At 44.0% G+C, this 18,783-nt stretch overlaps 1 protein-coding gene across 3 annotated transcripts in view; it reads left to right on the forward strand.

Annotated features, from left to right (window-relative positions):
* Positions 1 to 18,783, forward strand: part of arhgef10la (Rho guanine nucleotide exchange factor (GEF) 10-like a) — a 169,075-nt gene that overhangs the window by 56,464 nt on the left and 93,828 nt on the right. For all 3 annotated transcript variants that reach the window (XM_049572451.1, XM_049572466.1, XM_049572460.1), the window contains 4 exons: positions 809 to 954; positions 1,832 to 2,004; positions 6,265 to 6,380; positions 7,760 to 7,887. In XM_049572451.1, coding sequence (XP_049428408.1) covers positions 809 to 954; positions 1,832 to 2,004; positions 6,265 to 6,380; positions 7,760 to 7,887 — 563 coding nt within the window. The remainder of the gene's footprint in view (positions 1 to 808; positions 955 to 1,831; positions 2,005 to 6,264; positions 6,381 to 7,759; positions 7,888 to 18,783) is intronic.

Consider the following 18,783-nt stretch of genomic DNA (forward strand, 5'->3'; position numbering starts at 1 on the left):
ACTTAACTCAGTAAACTCTGAAAAATATAATAACAAAGCACTGCAGAACAACAGGCCAGAGTATGAACATTAATGTATGATAAGTAGAATAAATGCACACTGAATATGGTTCTACAGCTTACATCGATGTAAATATGTTAACTTTCCCAGAAGTCAGAAAAGGAGACACAGAAAGTTTTCTTGGGTCTTGAGGAGCTGAAGCGTTTTTTAACAGGAGACAACTTTGGTGCAAATTTTTCCTCAGCTGCTCTGAAAGCCTCCACTGTCATGCACTCTGTGTCACACGACCACACACTCGCTACACACACATAACGCTACCCTTACAACAGTATAATATGTAAACATGTGGTGTACTTAAACTTGTCGTGTCCAATGTCTGTTTTCATATATTAGAACTGCAAGCATCAGATCTCGTGCATAGCATTTGTACAAGCTGTTTTCTTTATCTAGTCTCATTCCCATATGTCACGTGCAGCGTAGGACGGTGTGCACGTGAAACCCACAGCGCCAGGCATTTCTGACTCTCTGGTTGGTTCAATCCTGTAGCAATAAACAAACAGCATCGTTTGCTATTTAAAAATTGCTTTCTATTACATCACAATGTCGATTTGAATTCGATTAATCGTTCAGCCCTAACAATCACACACATTAAGTGACCTTCAGCGGCATGAATGTGTTGCTAATCCCCGATGAGACATCTGTTCCTCCCAGGCTGACTTCTGTGTCCTCCAGGCACCAAACTCTGGAGGACTGGCCCTTTGTGATGCTGTCTCCTCCTCCTCTGATCTGATTGCTGTGTCCCTTTTAGCAACTGAACTCGGAGCAGGGGTCACTGGTCCTTTGTGAGACGCTTATTGAGACTGTGTATGGCGAGCGGGGACAAGTCCTGAAGTCGAAGGAGAGAAAGGTCTTCCTCTTTGATGATGTGCTCATCTGTGCCAACATAAATGTCAAGTAAGTCCCTCTTGCAGAACAAGTCGAGCCGAATGCCCTTGCATTCAAAAATACTTTGCTAATGCGTTCATAATGCGCACTTCTAGCATGAAGTTGTGTGAATTTTGAAAGGAGAGTCTGCTAAACTGCACAGTTAGGAGAAATAGCTATTAGGTGGCACAGGGCTCTAATGTGATGCCCTAGGTTTTGCAAGGATATTTTGGCAAACTGCATAGGAAAGAGAAATAGCTGCTAGGGGATTTGAGCACTATCTGGAGTTGCAGGAGCTTTATCAGCTTTAAACAAATGGTAGAATGCCTAACTACAGCTACAGGAGTCCTAGATTACTGACATAAAACATTTTTTGGTTTCTTTCCAATTTATCTTCTGTGACAGCACCATTGATCACATCTCTCCCTCTCTTTTTCCTTCCTTCTCTCCTTCTCTCCCTCTCTCTCTCTCTCGAAGTAAACAGGAAAGGGATTTTGTATATTTTGCAAAGCTCCTGTCAAAGATGTCGCTTAAAGCCCTCTTGTTAAGCCTTCAAAGTAATTATCGCTCTACGTCTCATTCAACTCGAGTGTCCCGAAGTTGACTTTGTCTGCCCTCCAGGATCTTGACAAACCGATCACAATGTTGATTGTCTGCATGATTACAGGAATACATGAATAGCAATGAACTCCTCCTCACAGCCAGGGGTACAATTTTGGCAGGGAACATGGGTGATCATACAGATTCTAATTCCCACTCCCAAGTTGTCTTCATGACATCTCTCCTCCTATGGAGAGCTGTGTGTAGTGCTGTTAGCAAAATGTGGATAGGGAGGGAAATTCTCTCAGGTTGTTTTCCTTCTAAACTGCCTCCGCTCATATTTTTAATTTCTTCTTATCTCCACCAGGGGGCCTCCGGATATCAGCAGCCTGGTCCCTGTCGGTCCCAAGTACACCATGAAGTGGAGCGCCCCCCTTCAGCAGGTGCAAGTAGTCGAGGTGGGGCAGGAGGGCTCTCAAAGCAAAGACACCTTCTTCCAACAGAGTGGAGCCAAGCGCGCAAGTGTCGCCAGCACTTCAGGTAAAACCTAAAATCAAAGTGAACCGGTCCTATCTCATTTCTCTCCCCCCCATGTGTCATCCCCCAGTTAATCTCATCACTTGGACTGACTTTTAGTCTCAGCCCCTTACTCTGACTCAGCAAGGCTAATCTGTTTCTGTTCTCAAGTGTCCCGCAGAGGGCTGGAGATGCATCCGTGCTGCTTGTCACTCTGATTGAGGATGTGTTTGTGAGGAGGATAGTGATGACGGTCACTTGTTCCAATCTGCCTAGGGTGTTTTATCTTGGAGAGAGATGTGGGGGTAGAGAGCCCCCTGCCGCAGCATCCCCACAGTCTCATTTCACTCTCTGATAGACCACAAACACATCGAGAGTGGAGTCATCAATCTGCAGAGATTATTCCCTCCCTTTCCAGGCCCAATTAGAGAGCCAGTAGCAGTAGATAGGAATCGGTGGTTGAAACACTAGTTCTCCCACCACCCCTCACTAAACTCTGGTGTATACAGAGCTTGACGAGATCCCTGATAAATGTGCCATGGGAAAAGGAAGATACAAAGCCTTATCAGGATGTAATGGTACAGGCTTTTTAAAGTTGCAGCTCCATGACTTAAATATTAATGCCGCCTTCTTCAGAGCTCCCCGTGTCATGCTCGGCAAGCAGCTACTGTTTTGAGAGCTGGTTCAGATTCTCACTGGATTAAGTTTTTGCTTTTGCTCAGGTAGTGTATACTCACAACTTTGCTGCAAGGTTTGGGGATCATTTAAGGTTAGCTCTCAATGCAGCTGTCTCTCCTTCCTTCACCTGCGTCTAACTCTGCAAATGTTATGCCCCACAGAGAGTGGTGCTGGATTCTGGCTCTGACATTCTCTCTTCTTCTTCTTCCTTTTCTTTTTTTTTTCCACCTTTTCGACACGGTGCGGTCACCTTAATCATGCCTATCCAGAAACCTCCCCGAACATCTGTGGGACCGTTCCCCCAAATTTTTATTCAGACAGGCTGTCCCATCTATTTATAGTTTCATCCCCTGTGATGTCATTCAGTGGGGTGTCTCGTCTAGATCCTGCGCTCCCTCAGCATGGCTCAAAATGGAGTCATTTTTCATCTTGTGCAGGCCCCGGCGCCCTTCTTTACTGAAGAAAGCTGGCCTTTAGGGAAATGCAACCCCGTCTTTCGTACTCTTCCCTTTTGTCTCTGCCGGACTGTCTCTTTCCCTGTCTGTTCTTACCAACACACAGCAAGCCCGCCGACGTACGTGCTCTTTGTTTGAAAGCAGAGTGTGCCAGTTGTTTATGCTGCCTTACCTTCATCCTGCCCCCATTACACCTCCCTTATTGCTGCTTCTCTTTTGACCTGCTGTCAGGAGTGCAGGTTTTTTTTTTGTCAGAGATGTACCAGTGGGCTTTGGCTGCGGATCAGACAAGGGTTTTGATGCAGGTGTGGAAGCTGCATTGTCTTTAAATCCACTGGCCGGCATCACTGGCACAGCCGCTGAGGGCTAGATTGCTGACTTATTCCAGAGAAAGCAGGGATGGACCCCTCTGGGCTCTGGCCTTCCACACCAGTGAGCTACGTGCCTGGCGGCCGATGTGTATAGCCATGTCTGAGTGTGAAAACCATATCCTGCCTCACCAACGGGATTACGCTGGATTACAACTCAGCACATTCACCTCTCGGGCCGTAGCCAGCAGCAAGCCCCAGAGGACTCAACGAACCTGTACAGGGTTTCAGGCAATCCCTTTGGAGAGGACAGGAAGACATTGTTCGTGCAGCTCACAGCGCACCCTTTTATATTCAGATGTCTCACCTATTGATTTCTTTACACAGATGACAGATGTCACTGGCGGCCTGTGACAAAGATCCCATTAAACCCCAAAAGCTACAATGGAGCTCTTTAAATGAACAATGCAAGCCCACCACTCTCTTTTTCTCATTCCCTCTCCTCTTACGGCTTTACTCTCACTCCATTTATGCACGTGGATAGACAAAAGACGGCAGGTCTCCTCGGAGGAGCGTGCCTCACTAAGCCCGCCTACCGGCTCAGCTCTTCTGCTACTTTATTATGTGGCAGCGGTGACAGTGCAGGACAGCTCAGGAGCAAAATCTACCTGCAGAATTTAATTAGGCAGCTCTCATGGAGCCTGCTGCTGGGGAGATGTGGGCCAGGGGAGCCAGGACGGAGGATGGCAGACAGGAGGAGACACAGCTATCGATTCGCAGCAGTAGGAGAGAGAGACTTTGAAGGTAGCGGGCCTCAAATCGATGCTGAATTTTGCGTCTAATGAGACACCTGCATTCCTTTTGGCCAGCAAAAGGGCATCATAGCTCCGAGTAACAGTTTCTCCATCTGATTTTTTTGCTCATAAATTCATTCTCTGTAGTTCAACAAATAATGAAGATCGATCCATCTGCACATCGAACCTCTTTTATTAGTGCCACTGGAGTTTCAGCAAAAGCAACTTTTCTTTCTGCACTTCCACTAGTTCTCAGAGGCAATGTCATTGTTTTCTCTGAGAGGGTAAAACACTTTAACCTTGAGCGTTCATGTATATTTCATGGTGGTATCAGGATGATGGTCCATGTACCACACATGCTTATTGTATATATTGCTGGGATCTTTTATCCTTGTATCCTTTAAAGAGAAACTTTGCCAATATTCAAAATTCATACATGTTATTCCAGTTGTCTAAGACAGTCCAAGATATAATTAGAAATTAACAAATCTCTCTCAAATCCAAAACTAGAGTGCTTAAACCTAAATTTGTGATTTCATAGTATATAAAATCTGGAGCTGTTCCATAGACAATAAATTGTAAAAGATGTTACAGTCACACTGAGAGCACCCAGGGGAACGTTCTGAGTATATGGGCACATTTTCTGTTTCACAACGTAGAACACTACAAGAGAATAAAGCTTATTTGAGTATAAAAAGGAAAACAAGTATTCTTTGGGTCCACAGAATCAGGCTCCCATTAACTGTCTATGGAGCAGCTCCAGACTTAATACTTTATGACATCACTAATTTGAGACTTATTTCTCAGGTGTCTGGCTTTGAGAGAGAGCAGCTCACGTTCATAAATATTGATTGAAATTTTATAGGCCATGGAAATAACATATTGGAATTCTTAATTTAGGCTTTTAAATGGTTAGTTAAATGACATATTTTTTTAATCAAGTCGTTTTCAAACATTTACTGGTTGCCAGTTTTCAAAAATGAGAATTATCAAAGGGCAACATTGGGGTGTTGTGGTTAGCACTGTCGCCTTACAGCAAGACCCTCCGACTGGCTGGGCCCTTCTGTGTGGAATTTGCATGTTCTCCCCGTGTCAGTGTGGGTTTTCTCTGGGCACTCCAGCTTCCTCCCACCTCCCAAAGACATGCAGGTTAATTGATGACTTTAAACTGGCCGTAGGTGTGAATGTGAGCGTGAATGGTTGTCTGTCTACATGTCAGCCCTGTGATAGTCTGGTGACCTGTCCGGTGTGTAACCCGCCTCTCGCCCAGTGTCAGCTTGGTTAGACTCCAGGCCCCCGTGACCCTGAACAGGATAAGCAATTACGGATAATGAAAGAGTAAATGAGAATTATCTGAATGTATGTTGAAAACCGCAGGGCTTTCGACTGTTTAACTAAACAATTTGCAGACATGACCTTAACACTGAAAACACACCAAGTGAATTGGTGAATAACAGTCAGAGAATACACACAGCCAGGCAGTAAGCAGAGTCCCGTCACTCATGTGACATGTTGACCTATCATCCCGCCTCAAACATGGACCTGACTCACAGCTGCTGAAAATTGTAGTTATTAGAACAAGGCGCACTTTGCTGCTGCTTGGTGTGTTTTTTGCGTGAGGTTTGTGAAATTGTGATGTCATTATTTTATGACAGTTCATAAACAAAAGGCCCTTACTAATAGGGGGTGGGTTTGTTTTTGCCCAGTTAAATGCACATCAGTGCACATCAAAGTGTTGTTTTTGTCATGAGTATTTTCACACAGAATGCAGATATTACACAGCAAAAAAGTGACGTAATTTTATTTCAGATGCCACTCTGGGTCAGTAGGCTTTCAGTAAGTAGCTGTCGCAAGTTTACATTGCTGCCGGTATGAATAGATCTGATACACAACATTTAGAGGCAAGCATTTTGCATTTTTGTGTCATTTATTCGTCACGCCCCCGGTGTATAAAGGCTTTAAGTGTACTAATTTTTTCTTTGAGGAGGAATAAATAATATTTTGGTGATTTTGCAATCCCTAAGGCTTTGTGTGTTGCCCACTCCTTAGGTAAAGCGATCCTCGGCCCTCCACGTCTCTACCAGGAGCTGCAGGAACTGCAACATGACCTTTCTGTCGTGGAGGAGGTCACTCTCCTTGTGGGTACGCTGCAGGGGATGTACCAGGTACGTGTCGCCTCATGTTACACTTCCACTGTGGCTGCACTGTCTCACAGAGAAAATGTGTATCATACAACATACATAATGCAACAAAGATGAGCGACAGGTGAGATTTCAGGCACAGATTTCCCCAGTCTAGCTGACTCCAAAACCACTGAAGGCACAGTTTGCTTTGTTTATCCCAGCACTACACAGTGTAGCCCTGTTCTCTTAGGATTTCCTTTAAAAGCCTCTTTTTAAATTGGCCACTGGAAAAAAAAAAAAAAGAAACACTCTCAGACTGACCTTCAGACGTGCTATTCTGCCCTCCAATCCCGCTTTCAGTATCACAAATTATTTATAAACCAGCTATCTCAAGATATTGACTGAAATATGGAAATATATGTGTATATAATATATAAAATATGAAATGTATTCCGTAAACCGCACCTTACTTTACAATAAGCCCTGAGAACACCGAGGCTGCAAAGACAAAATTGAAGTATGCCCAGCTAATTTGAATAGCCTGATTCAGTGCAAACTGAGAGCTCAAGTCTGGATGGTACAGGGATAACCGTTTGGGGAAATCTCTTTCTGCTCTTCCTCTTAAAGAAATTACAAAAGGATTCTAGATGTTTAAAATGTGATCAAAGAGCAGCCTCATATTCATCTCGAATCATCAATTTCTAAAAGCATGCATGCTGCCATCTATCTCGACATCAAGAGTGCCACAATGGTGGGAATGAGATGTTCCCTCTGATATTCTACATTGGATAGAAGTGTCAGATTTGCTATGTAGCAGAAGAAATCGGCAGCGCCCCTCCTGCGGCGTTCAAATCAGGACACTTCCCAGTTGTCTGCCACTAACACATTAACAGTACCATACACTACATAACACAGCCAGGGAGGTATACTCCAGCAATCACCAAAGAGCCTCTCAGGCTAATGGTGGCACCTTTGCCTCCCTGCACTTAATGAGCACAATGTCCTCAGGAGGAGTGATATTGACACGGCACTAAATGACTGATTTTCACTTTCCACCCAGTTATAATGCTGCCCACCGAACAAACAGACAAAAATATTTCAGCACAGCTCATTGACTACAGAAAATTGATTTGATTCAGTTTGACTTGAGGGAACGAGGTTTACTGTAAAATGGATGCTGGTGTTGAAGTGAATTCAACGTTACATTTGAGGGGATAAAAATGTCATAACCACACAGTGTCAAATAATGTACTGCAGTTGTGCAGCGAGTGGATGTGTGGTTGGTTGCATGTGAGAATATCAATATGTAAGTGCATCTACAGTATGCCCTTGTGCCCTGTACACTTGTGTCTCTGTGAGATGACCTACTGTATGCTACAGCAGAAAAACAAGTTTTAACTGTGTGTGTTTCTCCCTCAAAGAACCTGAACACCACTGTGGCCCAGGACTGGTGTCTGGCTCTACAGAGGCTTATCCGCATCAAAGAAGAACAGATCCAGAGTGCTAACAAATGTCGCTTACGCCTGCAGGTGCCCGGCAGGCCAGACAAGTGAGTAGTATCTCACATAAAGATGTGCTCCAAGTAAAATGTCCCGTATGTCTGGGTTTGAGAACATAAATGACCACAACAGCAACGACAACAACACAGACAGCAGCACCAGAGGCTTTTCTTGTGTTGGTAAATGAATTACAAAGCTTCCAACAATGGAAGTGCAGCATCTTCGTGATTCCATGGCCGTCATATTCACCACTAAAAGTTAACAGCCAGTGACAGACATTAGATTGCACATACAAACAAGGATTATGATGTTCATGGATTGTAACATTGTGCATCTTCATTCACCTCAGAGCACATTCTCCGGGCTTATTCTCAACCACAATCCAGTGCCAGGTCCTGACCTTTTGCAACATGTTTTGTTCATCCAGAATGGCTGAGAATATAGGAGGAAAGACGAGGTGGCTTGAAAAACACAGGACATCGTGGTTACATATATGCACTTTGCAAATTAAAGGCAAGAACAGTTTATTTTGTCGTGAGTGGGTAATTACCTGACTCAAATAACTCATTTCCTTCGGTGCTTGGAGAGAATAATGAATGTTCCTTTTGCAGGATTTAATTGAGACACTTTTTGCCTCAGCCTTTACCTAACATTGGACCTGAGTGCAGAACGGTTGCTCAACTAATATCCACATTATTTTATGTTTAAAGTCACTGTGCTGAAGAGCCAAATTAATTAATTATAAGCCAAAATGCTCAGCATTTGGCAAAGTAGTATATGCTTCCACGCTACAGTGCTATTATTCATCTGCTGGATGAATGAATAATGTATAACACTTTTGGTTATTAATATTAGATTTAAGAGTTGATAAACAAGAGTAAACTATGATAAGTATATAACCTATAATATATATATTCCCATGAAGCTGTTTACATGGTTAATGAAAATAAATATTCAACTAATATTCCTGTTTACATGCAGCCATAAATGCTTCAGTAACGTAAAATAATGTATCAAATAATGGAAAAGACAACAGCCGAAACCACCAATGTCATTTTGCCTCTTTGCTTAAAGGGAAATTTCGGTTTATTTCAACCTGTCTCTTATCGTCCTAAATTCGTTTCAAGTGACTAGTGACATAAAAATAATAGTTAGCATGTTAGCCGTTAGCCTAGATACAGCCGGGGTGCATAGTAGCGTCAGACCTGTTAAAACGTAAGTGAACGGGCAACCTTCAAGTGCACTGTAAGTCCACTAAACAAGCTTTTTTTCCACAAAGACCACCTCATATTGTTAAAACGACATGTAAACGTGTTGTCTTACCTTACCGGTGTGGTGCCATGTTTGTTTACCATTTAGCTCTGCTTTCCAAAGCGCAGCCGAAATATATCGCTGCCTTGCAGCTGTTGCTGCTTGTTCTCGCGAGATTTCAGGCATGGTATGAGATCGCTGCTTGTTCTCGCGATATTTTTGGCCACGCTTTGGAAAGCAGAGCTAAATGGTAAACAATTTATTTGAGCCAGAATACACTGACGAAGAGCTTCGTGAAATTGAAGAACGGAGGAGGAAAGAGAGAGAGGCGCAACAGCTAGAGGACGAGAGAGGAGGAATGGCTGCTGCAAGGCTGCGTAGCTCTGGAGATTGGTGGTGTACCTGTGAATGCTGTGCCCCAGTGCCCACAGAAAAGGAATGCCTGTGTTGCAAGGAATGGGACCGGTTGCAGCCTTATTTTCAAGGTCTGGATGTGACCGAGGACGAGACACCTCCACCTGGAGTAGTATCCAGCTGGGCTTTATCTAGAGCTCGCGATATTTCGGTTGCGCTTTGGAAAGCAGAGCTAAATGGTAAACAAACATGGCACCACACCGGTAAGGTAAGACAACACGTTTACATGTCGTTTTCCATATGTTCTCTGACATTTATCCTAACGATATGAGTCATTGTGGAAAAAAAGCTTGTTTAGTGGACTTACAGTGCACTTGAAGGTTGCCCGTTCAATTATGTTTTAACAGGTCTGACGCTACTATGCGCCCCGGCTGTATCTAGGCTAACGGCTAACATGCTAACTATTATTTTTATGTCACTAGTCACTTGAAACAAATTTAGGATGATAAGAGACAGGTTGAAATAAACCGAAATTTCCCTTGAAAATTAAAATTATTTTAGAGTGTACGACCAGTGGTGGACTCTTAACCACCATGTGAATACAGCCACCCTCTTCCATTCCTTCAACCACTGTTTTAAAAATTTGGCTTTGCGATATTTGTATCCAAAAACCTGTTGATATCCAAGTCTTTCATAGTGATTAAAAGTAGGTGTGTCTCTCCTTCCAACCAAAAATGTTGGCTTTTCTTTTTCGGCATGCATCTCTACCCCAGCCTTGTAAACTGCCAACTGGTTGGTTTGTGTACAATGTATCCATGACAATGCTCAGAGCAGACCATAAACTGGCAAGATGCCTTGTCTGTGCTGTACACATGTCTAAAGAATGCTCCTAGAATCCAAATAATACTGTCATATCCCACATGTCTTTCAGAAAAAGGCCCATTTCAAATATCCAAATACAATATACTGTCACATGACCCGCATCATATTCGGAATATCGTCATATTCAGAATAACAGTGGAATATTAGTGTGCATATAACTGTAGTGACTGACGACAGCAGTGTTTTACTCCATCAGCCAGGCAGTTTTCAGCTATGGCTCTGGAGGTAGAGCAGGTCGTCCTTTAATCATCATACTGGGAATATTAGTGGAATACTGCCAACCTTTCATCACAAGGTTGGTGATTTGATCCCCGGCTTCTTGTGTGTGTCGCTGAACAAGGCACTGAACCACAAGTTGCTCTAAATGGAGAGACCAGCACTGTGCGTGGCAGCTCTGCCACAATCATTGTATGAAAATGTGTGTAAATAGGTGAATAAGAAGCCAATTTTAAAGGGCTTTATCCGGTACGGTAGGAAGGTGCTATATAAATGCAGCCCATTAACCATTTAACATCCATTTTATCCAGCTGAGCATTTATGCAATCCATGACTAGTTGTCTTGTCATACTAAAGATCTTAAAGTGGTTGTCTTAACATGCCAAAGTGGATCCTGGTGGGTGGAGAGACTGCTGAACGACTGAACGCCTACTTAGAGAAGAACAAAGATGGCAAGGAGAGAGCATATGAGTAGCTTAGAGTACTGCACAGGAACTGGGAGTAGCAAATAATGGCAGATTATAATGGATCCCATTTCGTGGGTTCTGGTGGGGATAGGATAAGAAAGAGGCAGGGGAGGACAAAAAGAGAAAGATTGCGATAGAGAAGCCAGAGCCCTGCTGAGAGAGACTAAGCAGGAGAAAGAGAGGAAGAAAGAAGGAGTGAGAGTGATGATTGACCTCCCCCATGAAAGGCTTGGCTTGGTGCCGGCAGGGCAGCGGCAGTCAGAAGAGTGGGCCTAATGCTTCAGAGCCAGGGAGAATCTAACTGTGCCAAGCCAAGCTAAAGTGACAGCTTGAGCAGCGGAGCTGTGCAGATCAGTTCTCCCACATCTCCCAGCTTCCTCGTCGGCTGTCACACCAGGCCTGCAGGGCCAATCTGCTTACTCAGATGTTTGGTGGAGCCAGATGTCATGCTTACAAGAGAGTCCCTGAATTCCTCTTCAAGGGGTACCCTATTTGCTGAGTTCTTGTGATAATGTCATTAGCAACTACACTGACAAGGAGATTTCCCACCCCTACATATGTCCAAGCTGTAGATTTGTATTTAAACCTTAAATAATGTAGAGCAAGACCTGTGCTGAAATCCTACCTGGAGAGTGGAGAGTTTTTTTGTGTTGACGTAAAAGCTAACAATGTCAGCTGAAAGGGAGAAATCTTCTGTTGGGAAAAAGAGCCAATCCTGGTTGTGTGATAGCAATCTAATTGAGGCTAGGCCTCAGTGTCGGGTGGCTGGACCGGCAGTGAGCCTCGGGGCTGGGGGTGACAGGTGGCACAGCGGGTGCCCAAACCATTCTGACACTACCCAGGGTGCAGCAGTGGCAGATTGCAGGGGAGAGCAGCGGACTGGCTCTGTCTCGCTCACAAACACGCCCACACAATCACACACACAATCACACACACACACACACACACACACACACACACACACACACACACACACACACGTAGGATTTTCCCTTGTTATCCGAATCTGTTTTGTTGCTAATCTAAGTAACAATCTACAGGGCCTAACAGCGCTTGCAAAGTGTGTGCGTGCACATTACATGTATTCACACGTGCTTCCTGCTGACAAATGCACCTGCACCCATGCCAGCATGCATCTTAGACAAAGAAGCACACACAAACTGGAGCAGAAACACACATACACTCGCTCACAGAGCCGCGCCTTTGCTCTGCTGGTGAGAGAGTGGGACCGCAGCAGGGACCCCCTGTACTGAGTTGGTCCCCTCCTGTCTGGCCGCGAGCGACTCTCTGCAGTCAGGCAGCACATCACAGCCTCCACACTGCAAACAGACTGAGTACGTGGAGAGAATCCTGACTGCTGCCTCAAAGGCACCAGCCTACGTGTGACAGCAGTTCATTAACATCCTCTTTTTACTGCGTCTACTGGAGCAACCACAGGCAGGGATACATGGGCCATACTGGCAAGCGATAGATACAGAGTTCAAGTTTCACAGTTTAACCAAATGTGTTTGTTGCTTCATCCTCCACTCCCACAAGCACGGCATCCACGGAGCATTGTAAGCCCTAAGCTCCTTTTTTTTCATGGGCTCTTTTATGAAGGATGTGCAGGGTACCTTCAAGGCGAATGGCAGACCTTACATCCTCAGTCAAACAGTATGACTGATTTGGGCTCCATCTCTAGTTCATTCTGGCTGAGTGTCTTACCCAAACAGACATGCTCCCAAAGAGGCTCTGGAGAGTCCTCATGACCTTATTTCGGTGTCTGAACAGTAGAGGGGTTTCTCTGATTGTTCTGTGTGTGAGGAGAGGTGTGCTGCGGATAAGTGCATTGCAGGATCCCACTTAATGGGTCATTTTACCCTAATTAGAGAAAATGTTAATTAAATTCTTGCTAACCTCCAGTGGTATCTCCTTGCAGGTACTTTTGGCTTTATTTGCCCATATTTAGAGGTATCAACCTCTCAGTTTTTTTCATGATGGAGGTGAATTGAACTTCATTTGAGGTGCTCACAGCATTGAAAAATAATGAAAAAAAAACAACAGCAACATGTCTCAGAACGAGTGTCCCTGTTACTGGGGATACTGTTTTTTTTTTTTTTTTCGGTGAAGAGATCGTTTAAGGGAACACTTGTGTCTCAGAATGATCTCACAGAGATGAACTATGTCTCCTCATCTAACTCTCAGTTAGACTTCAAAGTGTACTTCTCAAGATAACTGAGTGTTGCTATAACATCTGTGACATCCGTGTGCTTCAGTGTATAATGGTAAGTGAATATCTCGGCACCTCTGCAACCCACCCCAACCTCTGCTCCACTGTTTTCAGCCTTACTTCTCCAGGCACAGCTTGCTGCTGTTTATTTCTCCCTTTCTTACTGTTCACACATGTAGACACATTCACACCTGGAAGCCACCAAGAATAACCGCAATCCTCTGCTTGTAGGCAGTTATCAGGTGCAGAGGTGCTGGAGGTACGTCTCTTTGGTCAGCTGTGGTGGAAAAATTTGTGTTGCTGCTTGAGTAGCCAAAACAAATAGGGAAATGTGCTCCTTAGCACAGGAGGTATTTTGGGCCTGTCCCATTTCTACCCCTTAAATCTTCCACTTGGTATTGAGTGCCCTCATTTGCGAGATAACCCTTGATGAGGGAAGTGAGAAATATTAGGGTTGAGATCTTTCCCTAAGAAATGGGACACCATTTCATGCAAGTCGGCGTGGCCGACGTACAGGCATACATCACGCGTAGTAGCAACGCAGTGAAAATGCTGCCTCCAGCGCTTGTGTTGTGGCATGTGCTTTGTTTATTCTTCTCTGTCTGATGAATCAACGGAGAAGAAATGCTGAAAACAGGAGGCGCCTATGGTGTCTTCTGGTTCTGATCGATTTTGTTCGGGTAGGTCGATTTGTTTAAATATTTTGACGCTGTGTTCAACCGAGTTGCTGATGAGTTTACGCTAGTCCAACCATCTGTTGTTTGTATAGCCTACATTCCGATCATACAGTAAAAAATTGTTTTCCAAAACTTGCCAAAGTTGTTGACCACATCTTCCACTTCATTGTAAGTGTGGGTCGGGGCTCCCTTGGGGTCTAGGGTGGATTTTAAGTGTTGGAAACCACTTCCACGACCTCTATTCTGTTTGGGACACCGCTAGCCTAAACGTGAACATGCACGACCAAGTGCAAGTGGGTATTTCTAGGGGAAGTGTGAGTATTGGGACAGGCCCTTTATCTGATCTTCACAAACTGTTTGTCCAAGATTCATTTTAATATAGGCTTTTTACCAGCTTATTCCCACTATACATGACCCCTTTAACAAACTGCTAACGAGAGTCAAACCTGAATTTTTATGCTGCTGTAATGCAGTTATTTGATGCCATACAAAGCTGTCTAAATGAATAAAGCTGAAGCAGTGAATGCTTTTATATACTCTATATCCACTAAGGGTTCATTATAACCCCAAGTCGATTTTTGGGGGTGAATTCTAGCCCTCTCAGCTATCACTTTTGTACTCAATTGCAAAGATAGCTGGACAGGATTAATGTGAATTGCTGCACTCACATTTCATTTCTACAGTAACATCAGGTCACCACCATGGACTGTATGGAATCACGTTTGTGGACTCCTGTTTTGAAGTGTTGAGTTTGACATTTCGGCAGTCGCCATCTTGGATTTTATGAGCCAGAATTTACCATATGTGAACGAGAGGGTGGAGATGATACTAGCGCTAGCTGCTAGCTTAGTTAGCATGGTTCATTTACCGCTTAGTTAACTGTGATGATGCTAACATTATGCTTTTGTTAACCAAAAACAGGTTTAACACCATTAAAACAAAATGTATTTACTGGAAAAATTGAATATCTGACTCCTTAGAGGGCCCTTTAGTACAACCAAATGCTAAATAAGACTTTTTTTTTAAGGCAACCAAGATGTGACGTGTAACTTTAATAAACAAAAAATCACACTGAAATAGCTACAGCTATGACTGTGCCTGTGCTCTGTGGATCTGGGGTTACATCACACTTGTTACTTAACCAATGTTGCCGCAGTGATAGCAACTTGGCAACAGATGACACTACTTGTTACTCAAAGCAGCCACGCCCTTAATTATGCATTACTTTAAGCCTCAATAAAATTTAAAGTGGTGAGTTATGTAAAAGGGGATGTGCTGGTGCAGTGACATCGTCACCTCACAGCAAGAGGATTCCTGGTTCGAACCCGGGATGGGGGAGCTCTTCTCTGCGGAGTTTGTGTGTTCTCACTGTAGCGTGGGTTTTCTCCTGCTACTCCGGCTACTTTCCACAATCCGAAGACATGCAAGTTAGGTTAATTGGTGACTCTAAAATGCCCGTAGGTGTGAATATGAGCATGAATGATTGTCTGTCTCTATGTGTCAGCCCTGTGATTGTCTGGCGACCTGTCAAGAGTGTACCCCCCCTCTTGCCCAGTGTCAGCTGGGATAGACTTCAGCCCACCTACAACCCCTAATAGGATGAGCGATTTCGGAAAATGAAAGAATGAATGAGTCTTGTCAAATTCATCCCTGTACAGTGGTCTTGAAGGGGAAAATTAGCTAAAGAGACTAGAGCCACCCTCAAGTGGCCATTTGAGGAACTGCAGCTTTCGGCACTTACGCATTGGCTTTATTTTTTAGCCTTGGAGGTTGCTGCTTGGTCACCACTTTCTGGTAGCCATCTTACATATAAACGCTCAACCAGGCACTTAAATTTAATTTAAACTTAACCTTGTTTGTTATATATCTATGCAAGGTCTGATATAATTTTATGGTTTAGCAGAGACATGTGTCTCAGAAGGTGACAACCAGGTATTAACTTGTGATCAGTGCTTTAAAGGGTCAAACCAGACTGAATACATGTTCAGTTCAAAGTGCTGTTAGTGACTCACACAATGGCAGCACATATTTAGTTGTCAAGGTGAGGGCGGATAGTCACAGGACAACTACTCAGGGTATGGCAGTCTAGAAATGTGTTCAGAGTTTTTCCCATATATTCACCAATTAGTGCAAACACATGTAGACAATATGGACATGCTGACAAACACAAAAACAAAACAGCAGACGTACAGATGTTACTCATTTACAAAACATACTAGGACACAGGTAAGTAGCAGGGGACAGCAGGCGAAGAAAAGCGCTAATTTATACTTCACCTTAATCACACACGTCACAAGCAGCCAGTGTACTGACTGCACACAGATATCAGCTGCCACAGCAAGTGTTTGTTTGTCTTTATACAATGATGGACTCATCTCAAATCTTACCAGAAACTCCAGATGTTTCTGTTATTTTCAGGCTCATTTCGCACTGCCGACAGAAAATCCTGTTTGTGTTTGTATCCACTCGACAATCTTGTTTACAGTCCTGTCACCTCTATAAATCACATCCAGTCTGAACCCACTTTAAGTCTATCTCTTGTAATATGTGTATGTGGCTGATCGTCAAGTCCGTCCAGAATTAGATCAGTGAACTCTCACAGGGATGCTGAACCGTCTCCTTTAACTTGTCTCACTATTTGCAGAGCACACTTTCCCTCTGACTGTTTGTTTCTCTGGAGGGTGGAGGTGAACTGAAGGATGGGTGCATGACAGGCTGCCACTCAGCACTCACTCCTACATCTGTCCCGTCCTTGTGCATTAGTGTCACACGTGTGCTTCGGCACTGACCTGCTCCCATAAATCAGCTGGGCCGGCTCCTCGCTTCGCTCCCTCGCCCCGCGCTGCCCTCGCTCCCCTCCCTTTCCCCTCCCTTTTTGACTCTCCTTACCTCTCAGCTCTCCTCATCTCCCCTCTGCCAGCATGCCCGAGTCTAGTTCTCTATTCTGGCAGTGCACCACACCTGCACTGCGGCTGTCAATCAGCGGGCAGGAGGGAGGAATCGGAGACTGTGCTCAGTTTAGCATGTTTGAGGCCGTGTGGGCATGAAGTGTTGCCTGAGGAATCCAACCAAGTGAGTAGTTGTATTCTCGTCACACCCTGTCTCCCCTTCTGTCTTCGGCAAATTGCCTCTGCTATATTTAAGCAGCGAATGGTATGAATTACACCTCTTTGTGAAAGCTCCACTTTTTCAACATGTCAAGGAAGTTTGAGATCTTACTTACTTTATTCTGTTCCTGACTGCAATCTCTCTCTGTGTCTTTTTCTCTGTACGTGTGTGTGTGTCTCTCTCTACCATTTTTCTTCCTTCGTCTATGAAATGAAAATGAATTTGCAGCGGGCAGCAGCAGGTATGACAGAAGCAGAATTTCAGGCTGCGCTCTGTTCTCCACTCTATTACCTTCTAATGATGTCTGAATGTGAAATTGTCTTCCTTATGTGTGCCTGAGACCCCCACCCCCCACCCCCTTCTTCTCACGCACTCTCTTGCACTCTCTTGCACTTCTTTCTTCTTTCTTTCATCGCCTCAGAATCACTGTAGAATAGCTGTACAGGTGACTGAAACAGGGCCATTATTCTGGAAAGCTGCTTAATGCTTTAAAAAGACGTCTCATCCTTGGCCAGACAGCTAACTTGAAGTTCCAATAAAGCCTGATCAATCCAGACAACAGAGTGCCCCCGTCAATGGACAGACACTGGCTGAGTCATTGCTAACTCAGGGCCGATGCTGCCAGTCTCGCTTTAGCCTGCTCAGCATTAAGAAATTATTTTATTTTACTTGACAGGAGGGAGAGTGAAATATTTAAACACAGACGTGGCTAGTGGTCTAACAAGCCGACATAAATTTTACTAAATAATTGCTCATGGAAGCTAAATGTTTAGGTGGGGATTTACAGCGGGGAGATGAGTTCGTGTGCTTCTGGCCTGTAACGCTCCCTTTGCATGTGTAAAGTCCACCTGTGTTTATTAACTGTCATGTGTTGGTTTTTATGCCTCCTCCGCGGTGGCGGCCGAGGCCAGAGGCATACTGCTTTGTCCGTCCGTCTGTCCGTCTATCCATTGTCCCATTCTTGTTCATGTAATACCTTAAACAAAATTCCTGACTGATTAGAATTTGGTGGTTGAATGTTCAAGGTCACTGTAACATCACATCCATCCTGGTCTCAAGAACACCTTTAGAGATTTTTTTCAGACACAAACATCCATTTAAGTTCGAGAATGAACTGAAGGTCACAGTGACCCTCCAAAACATGTTATTGGCCATAACTCAAAAACTCTTCGCTTATTATGAAAAAAAAATCACACAAATGTCTAATAGGATAAAATAATAAAATCATAATATTTTATATCCCCGAGGTCACTTTCACTGTAATATCATAATGTTTGACAAAAACACCATTATTCAACTCGAGACACATTTGGTAAGACACTGAACTAGTGACACTAATCTTGTGTGTTCACCTTGAAGCTTGTCTGACTGTGTAGATCTTCCCTCTTGCAGAACTGAAGATGTGTGTGAAGCTGGACTGTTTTCATGCACTGTTCATATGTATGTATGAAAAGTAATGCACCCGAATTCATAAATAACCCATGTGATTGGAAAGGCTGCAATCACGTGACAAATGCGCTGATGGCAGCAATGACAGAAGCAGTATAAAGCGTGAAAGTCCGCAGATTTGGGTGGTGGATGGGTCAAACAAACAGAGGACTTTACCCAGGAGACTGGTGTTCATGTCCCATATGACACCAATGGAGCTTTGAGGTATTTTAAGGTGCGTCGTCACGTCATCAAGTTTAGTTTAGCACATCATTTTATGTTAATTTAAGGTTAACAAGTTAAGTAAATTCTTGTGTTCTAGTAGTTTGCTAAAAAATACATTTGCAGTGTTTG

Source organism: Epinephelus fuscoguttatus, linkage group LG1, assembly GCF_011397635.1.
Source record: "Epinephelus fuscoguttatus linkage group LG1, E.fuscoguttatus.final_Chr_v1".
In the NCBI taxonomy this organism is placed as follows: Eukaryota; Metazoa; Chordata; class Actinopteri; order Perciformes; family Serranidae; genus Epinephelus; species Epinephelus fuscoguttatus.